This window comes from Fulmarus glacialis, unplaced genomic scaffold (genome assembly GCF_000690835.1).
Source record: "Fulmarus glacialis isolate BGI_N327 unplaced genomic scaffold, ASM69083v1 scaffold7815, whole genome shotgun sequence".
NCBI lineage: Eukaryota > Metazoa > Chordata > Aves > Procellariiformes > Procellariidae > Fulmarus > Fulmarus glacialis.
In genome coordinates, this window is record NW_009211095.1 from 61,636 (window position 1) to 80,579 (window position 18,944).

At 37.1% G+C, this 18,944-nt stretch overlaps 1 protein-coding gene across 1 annotated transcript in view; it reads left to right on the forward strand.

Annotated features, from left to right (window-relative positions):
- The window catches only part of ARHGEF7 (Rho guanine nucleotide exchange factor (GEF) 7), a 76,314-nt gene that overhangs the window by 29,314 nt on the left and 28,056 nt on the right, over positions 1 to 18,944 (forward strand). The window contains exons 8-12 of the mRNA XM_009577396.1: positions 4,757 to 4,879; positions 14,551 to 14,689; positions 15,583 to 15,642; positions 16,844 to 16,990; positions 18,540 to 18,626. Coding sequence (XP_009575691.1) covers positions 4,757 to 4,879; positions 14,551 to 14,689; positions 15,583 to 15,642; positions 16,844 to 16,990; positions 18,540 to 18,626 — 556 coding nt within the window. The remainder of the gene's footprint in view (positions 1 to 4,756; positions 4,880 to 14,550; positions 14,690 to 15,582; positions 15,643 to 16,843; positions 16,991 to 18,539; positions 18,627 to 18,944) is intronic.

Below are 18,944 nucleotides of genomic sequence, written 5' to 3' on the forward strand. Positions count from 1 at the left end.
TTTCCCTCATGTCCCTACTCTTGCAGTCACAGTAACTGTGGTGTTTTTCTTTTTCTTGTTCTGTGTGTGAGTGCAAGCAGATACTTCCTGTTGTGGTGGATGATGGGTGCTGGATGATCCTGGAGTGGAATGCGAATTAAAAAAAAAAAAGGAGGGGGAGGCCAGGGTGTGAGAGGGAGATTGCTTAAATGTAATCCAAAACTAATCAGTGTTTCAGGTTTGGTTTTGGAGTGCAGATAAAAATTAAGTCTGTTAAAGGTTTATCCCAGTATTGTCCCTTGCTTTTGGTTATTGTGAGTATCAACAGAAATAAGGCTATCAACGTTAAGTGAATTTGAACACAGTGTCTTCAGATTGCCTGAAACAAACATGAATATTAACTGGTGTCTGAGAGGTAAGGCAAATAGACAAATAGTGAAAGGCATGGTTGTGAAGAGAGCATTGAAAATTAGACTGATGGATTGTGAATAAGTTTAATAGTGCCTCCATTTGTGAAACAGTAGCTCAAAGTTGTGAAGTGTCCCCCTTGTTTCAGTAACCTTGTTAACTGTGAAGCCTCAGAAGATAACATCTAACCTTACGTTTCTTCACAAACTGCATCCCTTGGAGTCATTAATCACAATTATCCCTTAACAGTTTTTGCAGACCTTCACTTGTCCTGGGTCTTCTCTGCTATCAGCTTTTAAGTTCAAGACATTCTCTGTACCGACCTCCTGCAAACATGGCAAACTTACCGTTGATGCTCCAGCTCCTTGAAGAGGCTGAGAGAGGGGCAGGAAATTCTGCTGTTTGTCTTTCTGTGGGAAGAGAGGGGGAAGAGCAGAAAATGCCACCCAGATGATTGAAAGTTTCCAGTTTGTGGCAGGTTCTGCAGGGACATATATATAGGGACATAGGTTGCTGCATGACGCTCTTGTGGTAACCACACAGTCAAGTGAAATTTACAGACATCTGATCTTTTCCTTGCAAAAAGAAAATACACAGTGCTGATTACATTGTTATCTACTTTTCTTTTAAAATTGCCTCTGTTAGTCTTTGTTTAAATTTGTCTGGATTCATCGCAGTTTCCCCAGCCTTTCTCAGAACTTTGTAATGTCCACTGACACCAAAACTAAGGCAGATTTCTTGAGAACATGCAGGATATAATTAGATATTCTGTAATGTCGCTTTTTCTCTGTCAGCTGCCAGTCAAGCTTTAGTCCAGTTCTGATTGCTGGTTTTGATCAGAATCTTTAAGTGTGATTGAGCAACAAGGTATTTTCTTTCTTTTCTCAAATTACTATGCAGTGGGGACTCGTCTTAAGTCTGGAGAAACAGAACTGATAGTACTTCAGATGTAGTCGTATGATGATGCCTCCACCATGTGTACAACAGCAGAGGCTTTGTTATGGTTCTCTAATTCTGTAAATGAAATTAAAACATGCCTTTGGCCTTCTTATAACTGAAATTATTATCATTTATATATATGTATAAATACAACATTCATGTGATTCCTTTTTAATTAAAGTATCAAATATGAGAAGAATATTGGGATGACAACTTCAGAATAAATTTTAAAATAACTATGTTCTTTACTGAACACATTAATTACTAAAAGGTTTATATGATGCAGTGATAGGCTTTAAATTGTTTTTTCAGCAGTTAAAGGAGATATAAATAATTTATTAATTGTTCCTCTAAAAATAGTAGAATACTTGCAACTAATGCATGGATTAGAGAAGTCAAAGGGGATGAGTTGCCACCCCCTCGTAAAGTCTGTTAATTATCTTAATTCAACAAAGAATGTGCAGTATAAAGTTGCAATGCATGTGCAACATGTAAAAGAGAATAATGTCAGTCTTTCATTCTGCTAAAAGAACGGCAGACTAAGAAGACACAGATGTCTGCTTGGTGCAAACAGCTAATTCACTCTCCCCCTCCCGGCACTACAGTATGAAAAGACAATTTAACCATTTTCAGCAACTGTTTATTGGGGCCTCTTACTATTTAATACTGAGTTATATGCCTTGAGTGTGTCTTCAGAGTTTGAGACTTTTGCTGCATCTATTACTTGAAGAATGTATTATTAGCTCATGCTTAGATTTATTAAAGGGGACCAGCTGCTAGGCAGGAAATGCTGCTTGGAAGGCTGTAAGAATAGCATTCCCTCAGTATGCTGGGGAATGCCCCTGGTTTTCCCCTAAATACCTCCAAAAGTAGCCACTCTATATTGATTTCAGAATTTAAACTTTTCTTGAAAGAGAAATAAAGATGCAGACAATAAAATATAGGCCCTAGCCTTTAACGTAGGGAGCACTGATAATGTGATCAGAGTGTATCTGGCATGATGTGCTAGCTGGGGATTCAGCTGTCATTTTCTGGGTGTCTATAATGAACTTCAAATAAGGAGGGGGGTGTTTCCCCCGCCTCGTGTTTTGAACATCTGTACAGTCAATTTTGACTTCATATTGGGTAGGTCTTCCCACACCGTGCAGAGGGAGTGAACAGCTTAGTAGGAGACAGACTTCTTGTTTTGAAATTTGGGGCAATATTTCTTGGGTTGAACTTTGAATTTTAACTATGAGCAAACCTAAGGAGTGGGACAAGATGACTGTGTTTGAGCAGGATGGGAACATCCCCTGCCTGGAGGAGCGGCTCTCCTGGAAAGCTGTACGGTTCTTTTCTAGTGACATTCGCTGGAGCATCTCTCACTTTTTCAGAGGGAATATGCTGAATACTGATGTTTAGAGACTTTACGCACATGTTCAGGACAATTACAGAAAATCTGGACTTTTAAAAAAACTTTTGTTTTTTTAATAACAACAATATTCATCCAGAGAGAATTGTTAGAACTAATGTTAGCATGAAAACCTTTGACTGTGCTAATAGTATGTCTGTTGAGTACTTAACTGAGGACTCATCTAGCTTTAGAGCAGTGTGAAATACTGGTTTTAAGAGTAGTTAAAAGAGTAGTTAAAACAACAACAAAATCCACTGTATGTCTCATCTTGCAAACAGGCTGAAACAAAGACTCAGCATATTTATGTTAGGAGATGCAATCTTTATGCAAGGGAAGGAAAGGTATGGAGAAACTGAAACATTTCATCTCCTTGCACATGTTGTACAATGGGTTTAGACAAGCTTGTAGTCTAGGACTCATGAAAATTGAATGTCCCATCTTCTGGTTAACTTCAGTGTGGGTTATACAATCAGCTATTGGCAATACAAGCTACTGCTGAAGAGACTTAGTCCTTCAAGTGGGATTTGCTCTGTAGAAAATAATAGGATTTCATCCCTTCTGACACCCTTATGATATCGTTCACTTGTTCGTCCAATTTATTCTTTCTCACATACGAAGCAATCTAGTATGGATATCTTTGAGTGATTCTGAGAATGGTGATATGGTAGCAGTAAGGAAGCTGGTTAGAGTGTCTGCTTCTTCCCATCAGTTTGTGTTTAACTTGAGAATTATTTTAGATTTTAAAAAAAGTATGTGAGTATGCTTTTATTTGCATCTGAAATATGCAGCTTAAGGAGATACTAAGAATAAGACTGGAAGAGTTGCATTTTTCTTTTTCTTTTTTTCCCCTGCTTATACAGATGCAAAATCAGAAGTCAGACTTTTACTTTCTGCTGACTATACCAGTTCTAAGCTGGTGCCACACAGCCAATTTCAGATATTTATACTCCCGATATTTTCTTACTGGATTTGAGATAGCAGTTTCTGCTAAAAACTTTTGAAAAAATACACTGTGTATATTCATAGTATCTTTCTTCATATCATGCTCTCCATTATTTATGTGTGTATATTCCTCTGACAAAACGGATCAAAAGTGATTAGGTTCACCAAGACTGTGTGAAAGTTAAGCTTTTCTTCTAAAAACTGTTTCTCTTGCTGAGTCATCTTTTTTTGCCGAAGTCACTGAAGCTGCTGTTATTTAAGCACCATTTTATGCTAAACAAAATAAGCTCTTCTGAACAGAATTGTGAAATTTTCCTTCACTACTTAGCAAATGTGGTACATTTGAGCATGAAAGATGAAGAAGGTATGAGTTACAGAAAGTATTTCTGTACTGATGGTGGTAAAGCAGCACTCGTGCCCTGGTTACAAACCAACATAAAAGTGCTTTATGGTCCTTGAAAAGCAAGATGAGTGACAATTGTGTGAAAACAGCCTGTTACTGCACTGTAACTGGCTTCTATTTGTGCTATCAGAGCTTAATATGGTACTTAGATCTTTTAATGAATATTTTAAGCCTATCATCTCTGCTGATGTAGGGTAGAGGGAGAGAATCCTGTTGCTGCTCCATCCAGTTTTTGTCGAAGTGCTGAAATTTAAGATTTGGCATGGCATATATAAGTGGATAGTAAACTAGAACAGTAAACTGTTCTAACAGATAGATATGTTTACTGAAAATCAAACTCCTAAAGAAGGTTCTAGTTACCACTAATCTTGAAAAAATTTTGCTGAATGACAAGGTATGTATCTTATTCTGCTTACAGGTATGTACCATATTCTGCTTGTACTGTGGTGGCATAATCAGGCCTGACAGTTACAGGGTTGAAGCTGTAAAGAAGGAAGAGAATGGTGTTGGTTGCTGGTCAGTGACTATAGAAATCTATCTGTTGATTTTATAAAACAAACAAACAAAACAACACAACAACAAAACAAAAACAAACCAAAAACCCCCCAGTATACACTGCTTTTCCAGGTTTTAATTTATTTCTGTGTCTAGTTGGTATTACAGTAACTTCATCTTTATTACTCTGGTTTTAGGTTGCCTGAAGCTCAGCAGAGGGTTGGAGGATGTTTTCTAAATTTGATGCCACAGATGAAAAGCTTATACCTTGCATACTGTGCCAACCATCCTTCAGCAGTAAATGTTCTCACAGAACACAGGTACGTTTACTTCATGGTCTTTTAAGTCTGATAGGAAAAAAGTACATAAAATACACTTGTGTTGTAAAGCTGTGATGTCTCTTTTGACACACATTTGGTATGGTAGAGCTTGTTTAAGAAAAAAAAATAGTAGTAGTATATTTTTTTAAAAAAGACAAAAAACACCACAACACAAAGCTGTTCCATGTGATCAGGACCAGCTTGTCACTTTTGGCAGTGACAACTATTTGAGAGCATTTTCTCATTTAAAGAACACATGCTTGGACTCTGAGTATGTAAAACAAAGTGTACTGATTGTCGTCTTTTCTTAAAAAAATGTCGAGATCAAAACAAGTTTATGGAATTATGGCATAATTGACATGATTACTAGTAGACAGTTGGTGAATTGTAACTTAGCCCTGTAAAAGCCTGTACATTTGTATGTACTTAACTGCATAATGGTATACCCTTAGCTTTACTTTTGAGTGATATGAAAGGAGTGTGAGCTTTTCAAGTTTACGAAATTAGTATTTCCTGTGTGTAAGCAGTAGGATGCTGAGTTAACTTGATGGAGGTTGCTCAGCTTTGGAACTGACATTGAACTTGCATAGAAGATGCCCTGTATCACCTTGAGGGAAGAGAGTTGAGGCCAGAATTTGATTAAAGAAGGCTGCTTTCACAAACTTGTCCTATGTATTCTCCTGATGAGCATGTGCTGCAGCAGCTGTTAGTTTGGGGCTATTTGTTTGCTTGTGATGCAGGACAGAACCATACCTTCTCTTGAAGGTTAGACGTAGGACAAATTCTAGCAGGATATCTGTTCTTTTTATATCGTCCCCCCTCCCCCCCCGCCTTGCTGTGATGGGCCAAAGTAAACATATTTTGAATATTCTTAACTCTTCCTAAACAAAGAGGAGCATAATTGAGTTGTTTTCTATAGTGTTACCTTCTTCCAAGAACTCACATTTTGTTTTAACAGCAACAGTATTTGGTAGATTTGTGAGCTTTACTCGTAATAGTATAAATAAAAAACCTCCTAGCTACCAAATACTATGAACTATCACTTATATTAGTAAGACATGCAACTATGTTCCAACCTCACTTAGAAAAATCAAGCTGCAAATTCACATTGCAGAAAGAAGGTATTTTTTTTGTCAGAAGCAATGACGAATTAAAATTAAACAAGACAAAATATGTTTAAACCCCCCCAGATGAAACCCCTTAGTGTTTGTTTTCTTTCAAATGGCCTACTTCTACTACCACTTTCTGTAAATGGTAAAATGTTTAGGTGATCCACGCCTATGGGGTTTTTAATGCTCTTAGGCTTAGATTTTTTGTTTGTTAGTGCCTTTATGCTCTTTCCATACAGACGTCTGGGATTTATTCTGTAGATGGAAGATGGCAAGTGATAGCAAAGTGATCATCTACATTTCTTAAGATTTGGAGATGTTTGTAAAGGATTATGCTAACTTTCAGAACTCTTGGAAAACAGAGGAAATAGCCATGTCTGAAAAACTGTGATCGAAATGCGAGGAAGGAAAGCTATTTGTTCTGCAGATGGAGAAGAGTAGCATTTCTTCTCTTCCATGTTGCTTTGGGCATAGGTTGTCCTAAGAATTCAGCTTCTGGTCTGTAAAGTCAGCTTGATATCAAATCCTGGTGGAGTCAATATAAGTATCATAGAGCAGTTAAATAATTTGCATGTGGAAGTAGGTTCAAAGCAATTGTATTGTTCATAAGAGATAGTTCAAGGGGAGATAAGTTGTGATAAACCGCTTTCTGTTTAATGTTATTGTGTTGCCAGGCATAAATCAACAGAAGTGAATGCTGGTTTTTTTAATTACCCCTATTTTATTATTCTAAGCCCTTCATTTTTGTTGAACACCATTGCTGTAGGTAGCAAGTGGCTTGAGTAAAAATTTTGCTTGAGACAGCTGCCATGAAGAAATCAGAAGGTGGCTTTAAGCAGTTCTGAACCTTTTCCTCTCAGAATGCCAGAAAGCTTTTAATTACATTGCTTTAAAGGTAGGGGAAAAAAGGCTTTTCTGCCAAGAATAACAAACTGATTGAAGGCATGAAGAAAAGGAGAATACTTAGAACTATCTCCTTGTCTATTTAGTTGAGATGTTTTTATTGTGTAAAAGCATCCCTAGTAAACCTTAATGTGAAAAATACTGTGAGGTTTGAGGATAATCATGATTATTATAATAATTAAACAACTACACTGCAGTGAATGCTAGATTAATATTGAATGGAATTTTTCAGAGATGTCAAAGACTGAGGTTTAAGACTTTTGAGAAACAGTGATGATTTGTTGGCTGGTTTTGCAGTATAGTTTTAGCAGAGGGTCCAAAAGCATTATATGTGTTTTAATACTAGCAAAAATATGGCAGAGAAATAGATGTTTGCTGAATTCTTGGATTTGAATATCATGTTTGTAACAGCTGTGTGATTCAGTAGTGTTTTAGAGAGGAAAAAGGAACAGTCTGGAGCAGTTTGATTTGGAACATAAATTTTTACTGTCTACAGCAGATGATTTCTTGCCATGAACCTGCACACTTCATAAACTGAACACATATGCATTAACTGTGCTTCTGAAAGCCTTTCTACAAAAAAACCTAGCAGATAATTTTAAGTTAGATTCTTACATCACAGAATTAGTATTTTCTGCAGTTTATTAAGTTCACTTGCTTTTGGTGGGAACCATACCAACAAAAGAGAAACAAAAAAATCTCCTAGATAATTGCTTTAGGTGAAACTTCAGAAATTTGACCTCTATTTTGGTTTTTTATTCTATAAAATACACTAGTTTTATTGTTGTGTTTTTACTGTCACTGACTAAAAACAACTCAAAGGAAATTGGCTATCATTTTGAAGCATTAACTGTATTGTTTCTTTAACCAGTTGGATCACTGTAACATCAAAATTGTAAGCAGTCATCTGGTTTGATGGAATATTACACATATGAGGTTTTTATATGTCATTTTCTGACGTATCAAGCATGCTCTTCAAGCAGCGTTGTAATACCTGTTAAAATGTCGTCAACACCTGGTAAAGACTCTGTGTATGCATATGTATAGATAAAACCTGATGATATTAACTTACTCATAATTATTTTGGACTTGTAGTCAAAAGCTTCTGTTTTGAATAGCATTTTTGTGAAGCCGATTCTAAATAGCAGTACTTGGGATGGGGCTGGAGATTTAACAGGGGCAGTCAGTTGGAATGTGACCATCTCTTTTTTTTTTTTCCTTTTTTTCAAATGCCATTCATTATGAATGCCAGCCTGTCTTTCCTCTTTCTCTTCTTTGTCATTTGCTTCTTGATCATATGTAGCAGCAACATGGGGGGGGATTTTATTCAATTAGTACAATTAGGGAGTGTGTGCATATATAGGTTCATATATGTGTGTGTTTATATAAATACACAGTCAGGGGCGAAGGGTGTTAATTATATTACTTAATGAATAAGAGGTTTTTCATGTTCAAATCTTCAAAGCCGCAAACGTCTTTCATTTCCTTAAGTTAATTATTAATAGTCAAACTATTGAAATGAATATCATTAGAGACCTGGGCGTATGTGAATACGCAGAAATGGGAATAAAACCTAATACAGCCCATACAGGAGTTCAGGTTCCAGAACTGCATGTTTCTGAGGTTATATTTGCCTCTGATAATCAAACAACAAAATCTTTCTGTTAAGTTTGGGAACAGATTCTCTTCTCGGTTCCAGTTGTGGCACTGTAAGTTTTATCCAGGTGTTAGAGATGGTACTCAACATAATTTCTCCAATTTCATACAGTCTTGAAATTTCGGAGGTACTTTTTGTCTCAAGAATTGTTTCGGAGCCAGTGCATATTTTTTCCAGAATTAAAATTCTTTCTGTGTAATGAATCAAGAATTTAAAAGAATTAAGTAATTTTTCCTTAGGTCTGTCATTGTGGCTTGTAGTTGTGTCTTAAGCCACTGGCTAGAGCTGAAGAGCTGGAGCTTGTCAGGTACAGCTGAGTGGTGGCTCTTGCAGAGATCAGTGTTTTGCATGTTTCCACCACTGCCTCTTAGCTTGCTCTCCGTGTTCCCTTCCCTCATAGTGACTATAGTGCCACTGTACACAATCCCTATTTTATTTACTTTATTCTGTAACAGTTGTACCTCTTTGGCTGCATTGTATGAGGTTTCAGTTTCTAATATCCCTTAGTTTTTCTTGAGAATCCCAGTTCAAGTCCAAGGGTAGGTGTTACTTTTGGAGAGAATTTTGCTATCTGAAGAGAGCAGGACTGCCTCGAGGGCATAGTGTTTAGTCAAAGTAGCATTGATTGCTGTGTGTGCTTCTGATCGTAGACATATGCTTGCCTTTCAGTGAGAGAAGAAACAGGATGAGCAAACTAAGGCATGAAAGAATGAATTTCCCTCAAATAAATTAAAAAACCCAGTTGGATACAAAGTACAGAAATGGATAATTGCAGTGAAGTAAGGAGTTCCAGGAACATGAGATGTTACCTACCTGGGAAAGATCACAAGCCACAAAGTTCAGTTCAAGGGGAAACTCCAGCAAAGAAAAAGAGGAGGCAGAAGCTAGGACTGGGATTTTGTGGACTACATCCAAAATGACAAGAGGAAAGATATTTAAGTATAGAACTCACTGAAGGGTGGATAACACAATGAAGAAAAAAAAAAAATCTAACAGGCCCCACTGATAAATTGACATAAAACTCTTCTGAAGAATTAGGGAGAGTACAAACCCAATGTAATCAGTGTTAAGTATGTAATTATTGAGGGGGGGAGGTTTTTAAGCTCTCTTACTTGTTTAAACAACCCCAAGTTTATTTGAAAACAAAATGGAGAAAAATGTTTCCAAAAGAAAATTTAATTTGATGAAAAGGCAGCCAAAAATTGGTAATACACACCTGCTTTTTTAATTTTGCAAAGTGGCAGGTGTTGAGCCAGTTCTTAGCTGGGAGAAAGCTCTTCACAAATCTTTGCTTGTTCAAACATTAATTTTGCTAGATTTTTCTGTTCTCTTAGATAACATGTCTCAAGCATATTCTACAGTTGCATCACAGACCTAGCAGTCTGGATAAAATTTGTGGAGCTGAAACATCACAATTACTCTGAGTAACTGGAGCAAGGAATACAGATCAGCTTAGTCAGAAAACTCTTTGTGCCTCCCCCACTTTGGTGCATCCCTGAGCCTGCAAGTGTGCAGGCTGATGTCATACGCCAAGCAACAGTCCCCGGGAGAGGAGCTTGACTGGGAAGTTTAGCACTAGGAAATTAAAAGCTGCGGTTGAGGGGTTGCTGAGCCAAGCTGTGCCACAACGCTCTCAAAATGCGGTGCCTGTGTGCAGTCCTCAGACCCCTCAGCAGTGATAGCTCGTGCTCCATCTATTACAAACAGAGACCTGCTTCAGAAGTGTAAGTTTAATTTTAAATGTATACGTTTTAGTTCCTGGATGTGCTTTCCTCAAGCTTAAATGGCTTTTTTTTTTTCTCTCTTCTGCTGCTGTAGGCACATCTGAACTTGTTTTCTTCCCTCCCCCCAGTCTAATTTGCAGCTTTTGAGGCAGCTGTGCTAAGGAAGATTTGAATATATTAATAGGGCTTAAAGACACTTTTCATGGTGACCTTTAAAATATCTAAGCTGTGAACTAACTCTAGTTTGGAGTGGGGAGAACTCTTCAGCGCAAGATTTCAGGATAAATGAAGCACAGCGCTTTTGTATGCTTCTCTGCATTTTATTCTGTAAAATGATGCAAGTAGTGAATTCAGATCTCAGCTGCCTCTTTCTGAAAAGCTACTTATTTTAGGCAGTTGTGACTAAGTTGATGATTTCAGTGTTCAAAAGTTTTTCCTGTTCAGCCTAATGATACCTTTTTTAAAACGTACTGCTTAGCTGTGGACCAGAGTTTTATTTAGCATATACTGCCTAGGAGAGTGTGGTACTTGCAGGCATCAATTGAAATGGTGACATGAAAGAGCCATTGTCTTTGCAAAGCAGCTGCGGTCTTTAGCTAACAACACCGACTTTTAAGCTGCTATTAATTAAAAAACAGTTGTGAACTGTTGTCATATTCAAACAGTATTTTAACCCACCCATATTTTATTGAAAGTAAACTTTTTCATTACGTTCTGTATTGTTTTTGTTCTTTGTGAATAAATAAAGCACGCTCACTTTAAGCTTTGAGATAAAGTAGCGCCCATTTTGCCAGATACTTTATGTCCATGAAGCTGCAGAGGTAGCAGGTTGGTTTAGCATGAGTAGACAGCTAATGGGGTCTGCATGATGGAACTGCTCAGACAAAATATTGGGTACTGTTGTATTAAAAGAGAGTGTGTGTGTGTGTGTGTTCATACTAGAGTTTGAACAAGTGGGCATGTCAAAACTTGTCAGAGGGAAGCACAGAAGTGTATGAAAGAAAACACTGTCCTCTTGGGAATGTTGGGAGGAAAACGACGTCATTCAGTTTTAATTACACCTATTAACACTGCTCGGTGTAAAAGGCTTCCTGATGATGTCGTTGCTAAGCGTGTTTTTCAGGACTTTGTGTACATTTCAGATGAGCTGAGGTTTAAACTTGCTCTGTAGGTTCCTATACTGTGATTAAGTAGAAAGGAGGTGATAAACAACCACGTATCTTGTGTCGAAGAGCAGTGAATGGCCTGGAAACTGCCCCAACATTGCGTAACACAGTGTGTGTTTAGCTAAAAGAATTGCAGAGTAGACAGCGAAAACAAGATAATATCAGGTTTTTATTTCAGGTTTCCAAGTAGTCGATTTTAATCCAGGCTACAGTGAGTTTTTTCCTGTTTTCTGGCACATCTGTTTCATAATGCTGAAGTCGGGAAGAAATAGAATAGTGATGACGAAAATTAGAAATGTGAATGTGGGTGAAATGGTAACCAGTGTTCCTCCTACTGTAGAGGCATTAAATTAAAAAAAAAAAAAAAAGAAGAAAGGAAAAAAAAAGGCAAAAAAAAAAAAAAAAGCATTGTGTTAATGGATAGCTCAGCAAATACCATTTATATAATGCATTTGTCTGCACCCAGCAACGTGGAGATGGCCGAAGTAATTAGGAGTGAGGATTTTTGTGTCTTTGCAATCTAAAGGCAAAAATCAGCACTGTTCAGAACAACGTTAAGTTGAATGGCCTGTGGTATTTGCGATTGGCACGTCCTGTAGAATGTAGTGGTATGTTGGGGAGAAAAGAGCAGCTGTGTAGATGTGTATGGATTGTGCTGCCTGAAAGGGGGAAGAGCAGATAATGTGTAAAGGGAATAGTTGGTAAAGTTAGGCAGCAGGGGCTGTGCATCTGGCTGAAGCAAACAAAATGCAAAGAATGAGTTTAAATGTTTACTTGAAGATACATCTCAAGTACCATAGGTACTCTAACTTTGATGCTGATATGGGTGGGGGTGCTTACAGGGAGAATTCATGGATGAAACAAAAAAACCCAGTAGCATACACATGATCAGTGTCATATACACAGTGAATTGAAATGTAAAACCACTGGGTTCCTTGAGACAGATGGGCTTTCACAGGTGAGCTTTGGTAAAGCTTTCTGTGGAAACTGGGCTCCATACCCTCGTTTGTCCACCCCATCACCTTGCTGGAAAGAGCTGCTTCCCGTTAGCTGAGTCAGGAGAAGAGGACGTGCCACCACACCGTAGCCATTCCGCTCAGTGTTCCCGCGAATTAGCCTGAATCCTCAGTGAACAAGTAGCTGGTAACACTGTAAAACCAAAACATGAGTCCAAATTCTTAGTCTTGTTTAGGGTGCCACCAGAATCAGTTGTCAAGTTCTGAAGTTGGTGTGATTTTTATGCTGAGTAAGGGCTGTGACTAAGAAAGCATAAGGCAAAGAAGATCTTCAGGCTCTAAGTACTGGGATGGAAAGGTCATGGTTCATGTGCTTGTTCTGCTTTCTTCATGTATTTGGACAAATGATATCAATAAGCAAAGTGTCAATTGTTCTGAAATGGGAAGGAGAGTGTGTGTGTGTCTTGGGGGAGGTAGGGAGGTCTGTTTTGTCTTAATCTATGTAATGGTTTTATATAACATGACTCACTGATAATTGAGCATGTGTATTGTGGCAGTGTCCTATCAGTGTTTTTTTCCTAGGGAAATTGAGCAGGTCAAGATTTGCTTTCACTTCTGCATGGAAGCACTATGCCCTAGGTTTGGAGATCCTTGCCCTTCCCTTTTTGTTAATGTGGCCATCATGTACGAGTATTCTGCCTTTATTGCTGTTTGGTGTTTGACACTGTTTTTATACTTTCTAAAAGTACTGAATCTGGTAGCTGGCTAAGGCTTCCTTTGAAAAATGAGACTATGCCAATAACCAAGGAGGGGAAAAAAATTTTTAAGTAGTAATTCTGACTTATTGGAGCGTAATGCTATTAATCAGTAGAAAGTAAGGACTTTCAGGATATCTTAGAGTAGAATTTACGCAACTGTCACATGAGAATAGTGGGTTTTGTTGTGGATTTTTTTGAGAACTAGTTAATTTGCTGTAACAAGGACTCAAAGCATGAGCAATCCCATCTGCAGACGTTTAGAATGACACAGCTTGAATGAAAGATGTTATCTTTTTAATAAGCGGCTTTCTGAATTTCCTTTATTTAGATTTTGTCTTTACAGTCCCATGTTCTTCTGCAACTTTTATTTTCTGAAGCCTGGAAATCAGCCCAGGTGCTGCCGTATCTTCCTTTCCCCACGGAGGGGGCTCATTTTGTTCCTGGTCACTTAAACTCTAGAAAAGCTTGTCTCACACAGCATAGTCCTCTGAAACCTCTGCTTTATAAGGAAGCAGGAGATGTAGCTATTTTAAGTTTCCTTGATAGCAAAGTGAGCTGAAATTCCCAGGGTGCGCTGCTTTTTTAACTGTGTTAATGTAAAAAGTTGAGGGGCTGGGCCAGTTCTTGGGAATGATTCAAGTATGAAAAAAACATCTGGATAGGGGAAGTAGCAGTTAATGATATTTGGAGAGCATGGATTTCTTACAGCTTTGCTTCAAAACAAGTGTGTTGTGTAAGTACACCCTCAGTGAAGCCCTAACTTGTTTCAGCATAGATTGTGCAGTAGTTATTTCTATTATGGTCTACCATTTTTATTGCTGTTAGTTGGTCATTCTGCAATAACACCTTGGATGTGTGAGATGAGGTCATTAAACATTTAAGTGTGGGAGGAAAAAAGGTTCTGAAACATTCTGTGTTTTCCCATTAGTGCCTGAAACCTTAAAAATATTGATGCTTGGTTGAATGTGAAGCCATTGACTCATTTATGCTTGTGTATTACCTGTGTAAACCACCTCTAAGGTCAGATGTAATTTTACTAGAATAAAGAGCTGAGTAATAAAATATAGTGCAAATGGCTTTATTCTGTAATCATTGCTCGGATGTGGTAGCATTTAGGAGCTGTCTTTGAGCATCAGTTGCCTAGAACGATGGGTTTGATCCTGTTTGTTGTTCCCTGGATGGACCCCAAACCTGCAAATGTCTTTGTTTCTGTATTTTATTTAATGCAGAAGCTGATTGCAGCACTTAAGTTGTACTTGAATTACTTTCTGATTTATTTGGCCTCTTGTTTTATTGGTAGAGTTCATTGCGGATGAAAGATTGAAGTGAAGAATCCAATGTAATTTTAATTGTCTTGGTAATTTGACCTTAATTTGCTTAAATATCTTGTGTACACAGTGAGGAGCTAGGAGAATTCATGGAGATGAAAGGTGCCAACAGCCCTGGGATCCTTGTACTGACCACGGGCCTCAGCAAACCTTTTATGCGTCTGGATAAATACCCCACGTTACTCAAAGAACTTGAAAGGCACATGGAGGTATATCTTATCAGCATTTATGTTCCAGCTTAATGATGATTTGACAACAATTATTTTAAAGGTACATGTCAAACATGATGGGACCCAAAATTACATTTGTTTACTCTTCCTCAGCCTACTAAAATTATGGGCTGCAGTGGTTTAAAACTTAGTGCAGTAAAACTTCCTGTAAAAGCTAAACTGTTAAAGTAAAACTAGCCAGAGAAGCTAATCTTCGCTCCTAGAACAGTCTTGCAGGTTCTTTGGTTGACTTGACATTGAATGTGTCTCCTGCATATTACTTGAGGCTACTTTATTTTGTAGAAGGAGTGCTGCTTCTCATCTTAGGACCTCAGCGTGTCAAACACGTCACCAAAATAGTCCCTTTGACTTCTTCTGAACACTGTCCAAAAATTACCTTTGCAATATGGGAAGGTGTTGGAGGAGCTACTGTTTCCGCCTTTGCATTTTATAGGTTAGATTTTTGGAGCGTGAAGGAGGGAGAGAAATAGAAAGCATATGGGTCTTTGTCTTGTCACACAATTTGGTTTGTCAGTCAATGACAATGGAACATACAAGGAATCTAGTTTGTGACAAAGCTAACATGCCAAATAAAACTCTTTAAAATAAACACTTTCCTATTAGGATTTCAAAATCTCTTGTCCACTAGGTCTTGTAAAACTTCCTTGGCTCTATTTTAAGCATAAGTAGGAATGTTATAAGTGACTCTTCATTTTTACTATAAGCCACCAGTGTTTGATATAAGAGTAAGAAGGCTGTGAAAAGAGAGCAGATAGGTCTACAACTTCTATTTTACAGAATTATTTATGTGTTTTTAGTTAAGCCTCTAAAATTTTTTAGTTAATTTTACTAGAACTAAAGTTTTTATTTTATGTTTTCTCTATTGTTTTTAGGATTATCATCCAGATCGTCCAGATATTCAAAAATCCATGACTGCCTTCAAAAATCTTTCTGTAAGAGTGATAAAAAATAGATGATATATTTTAAGTAGAATGTTTTCGAATTTCACCCCCCTCTATTGCTTCAAAAAAGCGAAGCTTTTTTGTAAATGTTTGTGTAAGAAATTTTTGAAAGCCTGGAAATTGATGGCAGAACTAAGGATGAAAATTTGCTGGGGAGTTATAACAAATAGACTATCAATGTAAGAGCCATGCAAGCATTCTGCACCTCTTGGTCTGCCCTCTCGTTCGTGCTTCGTCTCCCTTTGTACTAGTGCTAGCATAATTAGTATCCTGAAGAAGGGCTTCTTTATAACAATTGAGTGTATCTTCTGAGGTTTCTCTAAAGTGCATTCTTTCTAGGGGAATGGTGTTGGAGTTGCAGGATAGAGGATGAAGGGGAAAGTGCTACTGAAGTTCAGAAGATACGAAACTTCTAGTAATAATTGGAGTAGGAATGCTAATTTGAACAGATGAGCTGTCTGTTAATTGTCTTTTAAAAAAAAGTCAACTGCAATAAGCATATATTCAATGCAGTCTCAGTTACAATAAACTTAATGTTTTGTGTTTCCCATTAGGAGTGTGTCCTGGTGGTAACCTGGCATGCTCTATTTTTTATTTTTTAAAGCAGAAATTTAGTGTTATCTGTGTGCAGAAGAGGTTTGGAGATCCCATTCTGTTGGGTGCTTTACAAACAAGAGGAAACAATTGCTGTTGAGAAAAATTCAAATAAATGGGAGTACAGCTAGTAGAGCAGGTTGGAGACATTTAATAAAAACAGGAACACAAGGTTATACACACTTACAGTTTGCACAATTGGCATGACTCTTTTTACTGAAGAAAGATGCTTTGTTGTATAGTCGTGTGTATTTGTGACAGCTGTGTTATTCTTTTCTGCTGAGCCTAGCCATTTTTGGTTGGAAGTACAGAAATTTAAAATGTAAAGAAAGGAGAAATTTGAGAAACAGCTATGACTATGAATTTGGAATGGTAATTGAAGTCAGTGTATTGAAAGGAAAAGTAATAATATTGAAGTTAGCAAAACTAGTTTTATAAGAAATACTGGTAGTAGTCATCTAAAAGAAAATGCTTGAAGTTAGGTGCTGTCTTCTGTGTACTACAAGCACAACAGTAAATACAACTGTACTGGTATTTCTACCCTTAACCTGCTCCAAATTGATAGAGTTGATAGAGATGGTATTTTTCCCTATGTTAGGCACAATGTCAAGAAGTACGGAAACGGAAAGAACTTGAACTACAAATACTGACAGAAGCTATCCGTTGTTGGGAGGGAGAGGATATTAAAACACTTGGCAATGTGATTTACATGTCCCAGGTCATGATTCAGTGTGCTGGAAGTGAGGTAATGTCCTTCTCATCTTCACTGTTGGTCTTTCTTTCCATTTTGAATAAAATTAATTATAATCATTATGCAGCAGAAATAAACAGAATGTTTTAGAGATACTGATTTAGGCTAAAATTGTTTTGGAGAAATAGAACAAAAAGAGACATTAGAAAGTTCAAGGTGACAGTGCAAAGTCTGGGGTGCTTTTTTTAAAAACGAAACAAACAAACAAAACTCACAAAGAAAAGGTTGTTCCTACCAGAAATAATGTTAAAATAATCGTAAAAGCAAGTGCTAACAAAAAGGAAATGTTATATAGATCACTGACATGTTTTTACTGTCAGTTGTTCCTCTGTAAAATCAATGAAGCTTTGAACTTGGTGGGAGCTTTTAAATTGCAACCTCATTCAGTCAGTTTCCTCCCTTAGAACAAAGATGTCCATAAATATGAAGAAAGAGAAAAGTGTTTATGCAAGTGAATATTTCAGAATTTGTCACCTGATACTTTTCTCTCAGATATTTTGTTAGGTATTAAAATAAATAAAAAAGGTCCAGTAGACATAACGTGTCTTCTGCAGTCATGTCTCTTCTTGTAGTCTTAAAAACAAAACAAAACACCACCCCACCCCCCACTCTCATCATGAGCTAAATGTCAAACATAACGGACATTTAGAAGTTTCTGCATAGCATTACAACTTTTTGACTGGATACAGAACAGATTCATTTGTGCAAAGCAACTGGTTTTGGTTTTGTCTTTTTTAAAATGATATCAACATTTATAAAGGTTTACTGAAAACCAGAAACGTTAAAACTTCGTAAGGACTTGTATTGTTTTGCAAAGATGCTTGAAATTGAGATGGTGGCTTTGTCAGTGGATATATTTGTTTTGTCTTTAAAATTAAAACATTATACCTTAATGCTTCTCTCTTTCATTGTTTGTCTATAGCAGTAGATTAAGAGTAAACCTTCTCCTCCTTCCATAAAAATACCCCCAAAACAAAAAACAAAGGACAGCTTCATAAGTGAAACCAGCAAATTAAAACCAGAACAAAGTAATGAGTGTGTTTGTTGCCAATATAAGCATTATTACTTTTCTTTTATCTTCTTTTTCTACTTTGGGACATAATCCAACATCATGCAAAAATCTGATCGCTCCAATTTGAGAGACCACGGTCTTGACATTACTGTAACAGCATCCATCTAAATTATACTAAGAAATATATCCAATGTGTTATTTTGGTTTTGCTGAAATCATATTTATCATATTAAACAAGGTCAGTATTTCACCTAGACTGTACAATTTCTATTTTAAAATATTAGACTGTACTCTCCAGGATGAAGTGTAGGCGTGTGTTACTAGCACTTTTCAAATAGAAAATCAAATAATTCTGACCTTTTTTTTTTTTTCTTTTAAAATCCTATGGAGAGTTCATTTTGCCAGGAGCAAGTATTTGTGAAGTAATTATGGAGTTGTGACATTGATGGTAGTTTTTAATAATATAAAACAAAAAGGGGGGAGGAGTCTTGTGATATTGTATTTACTTTTTCATTTTCTTTTTTTGATAAGGAAAAGAATGAAAGGTATCTTCTTCTCTTCCCTAACATTTTGCTAATGTTGTCTGCCAGCCCAAGAATGAGCGGGTTTATCTATCAGGTAAAGTAATACATGTACATATGCATATAAATGTGTTGGGGGAGTGGCTTTTTTCTAAATGGTATTTCATAGAAAACTCGGAAGGATTGCCAAACTTCTGCATTTATAAAGATAAAAGGTAATTTCTGCAATAAGAACTGGTCATCTGTTTTATGAAATTCTGGGCTAGAACCCTGAGTATGATTTTTTCCAGCTGTGACTATCAGCAAGGGTTTTTCTACCTTGTTAGTACTAGCTAATGAGAGGAAGTATCGGTAGCTTTTTAGATCTACATAGGAAAATGATGCTGTTGTACAGTTTTGTTAGTGCTCTTTCGAC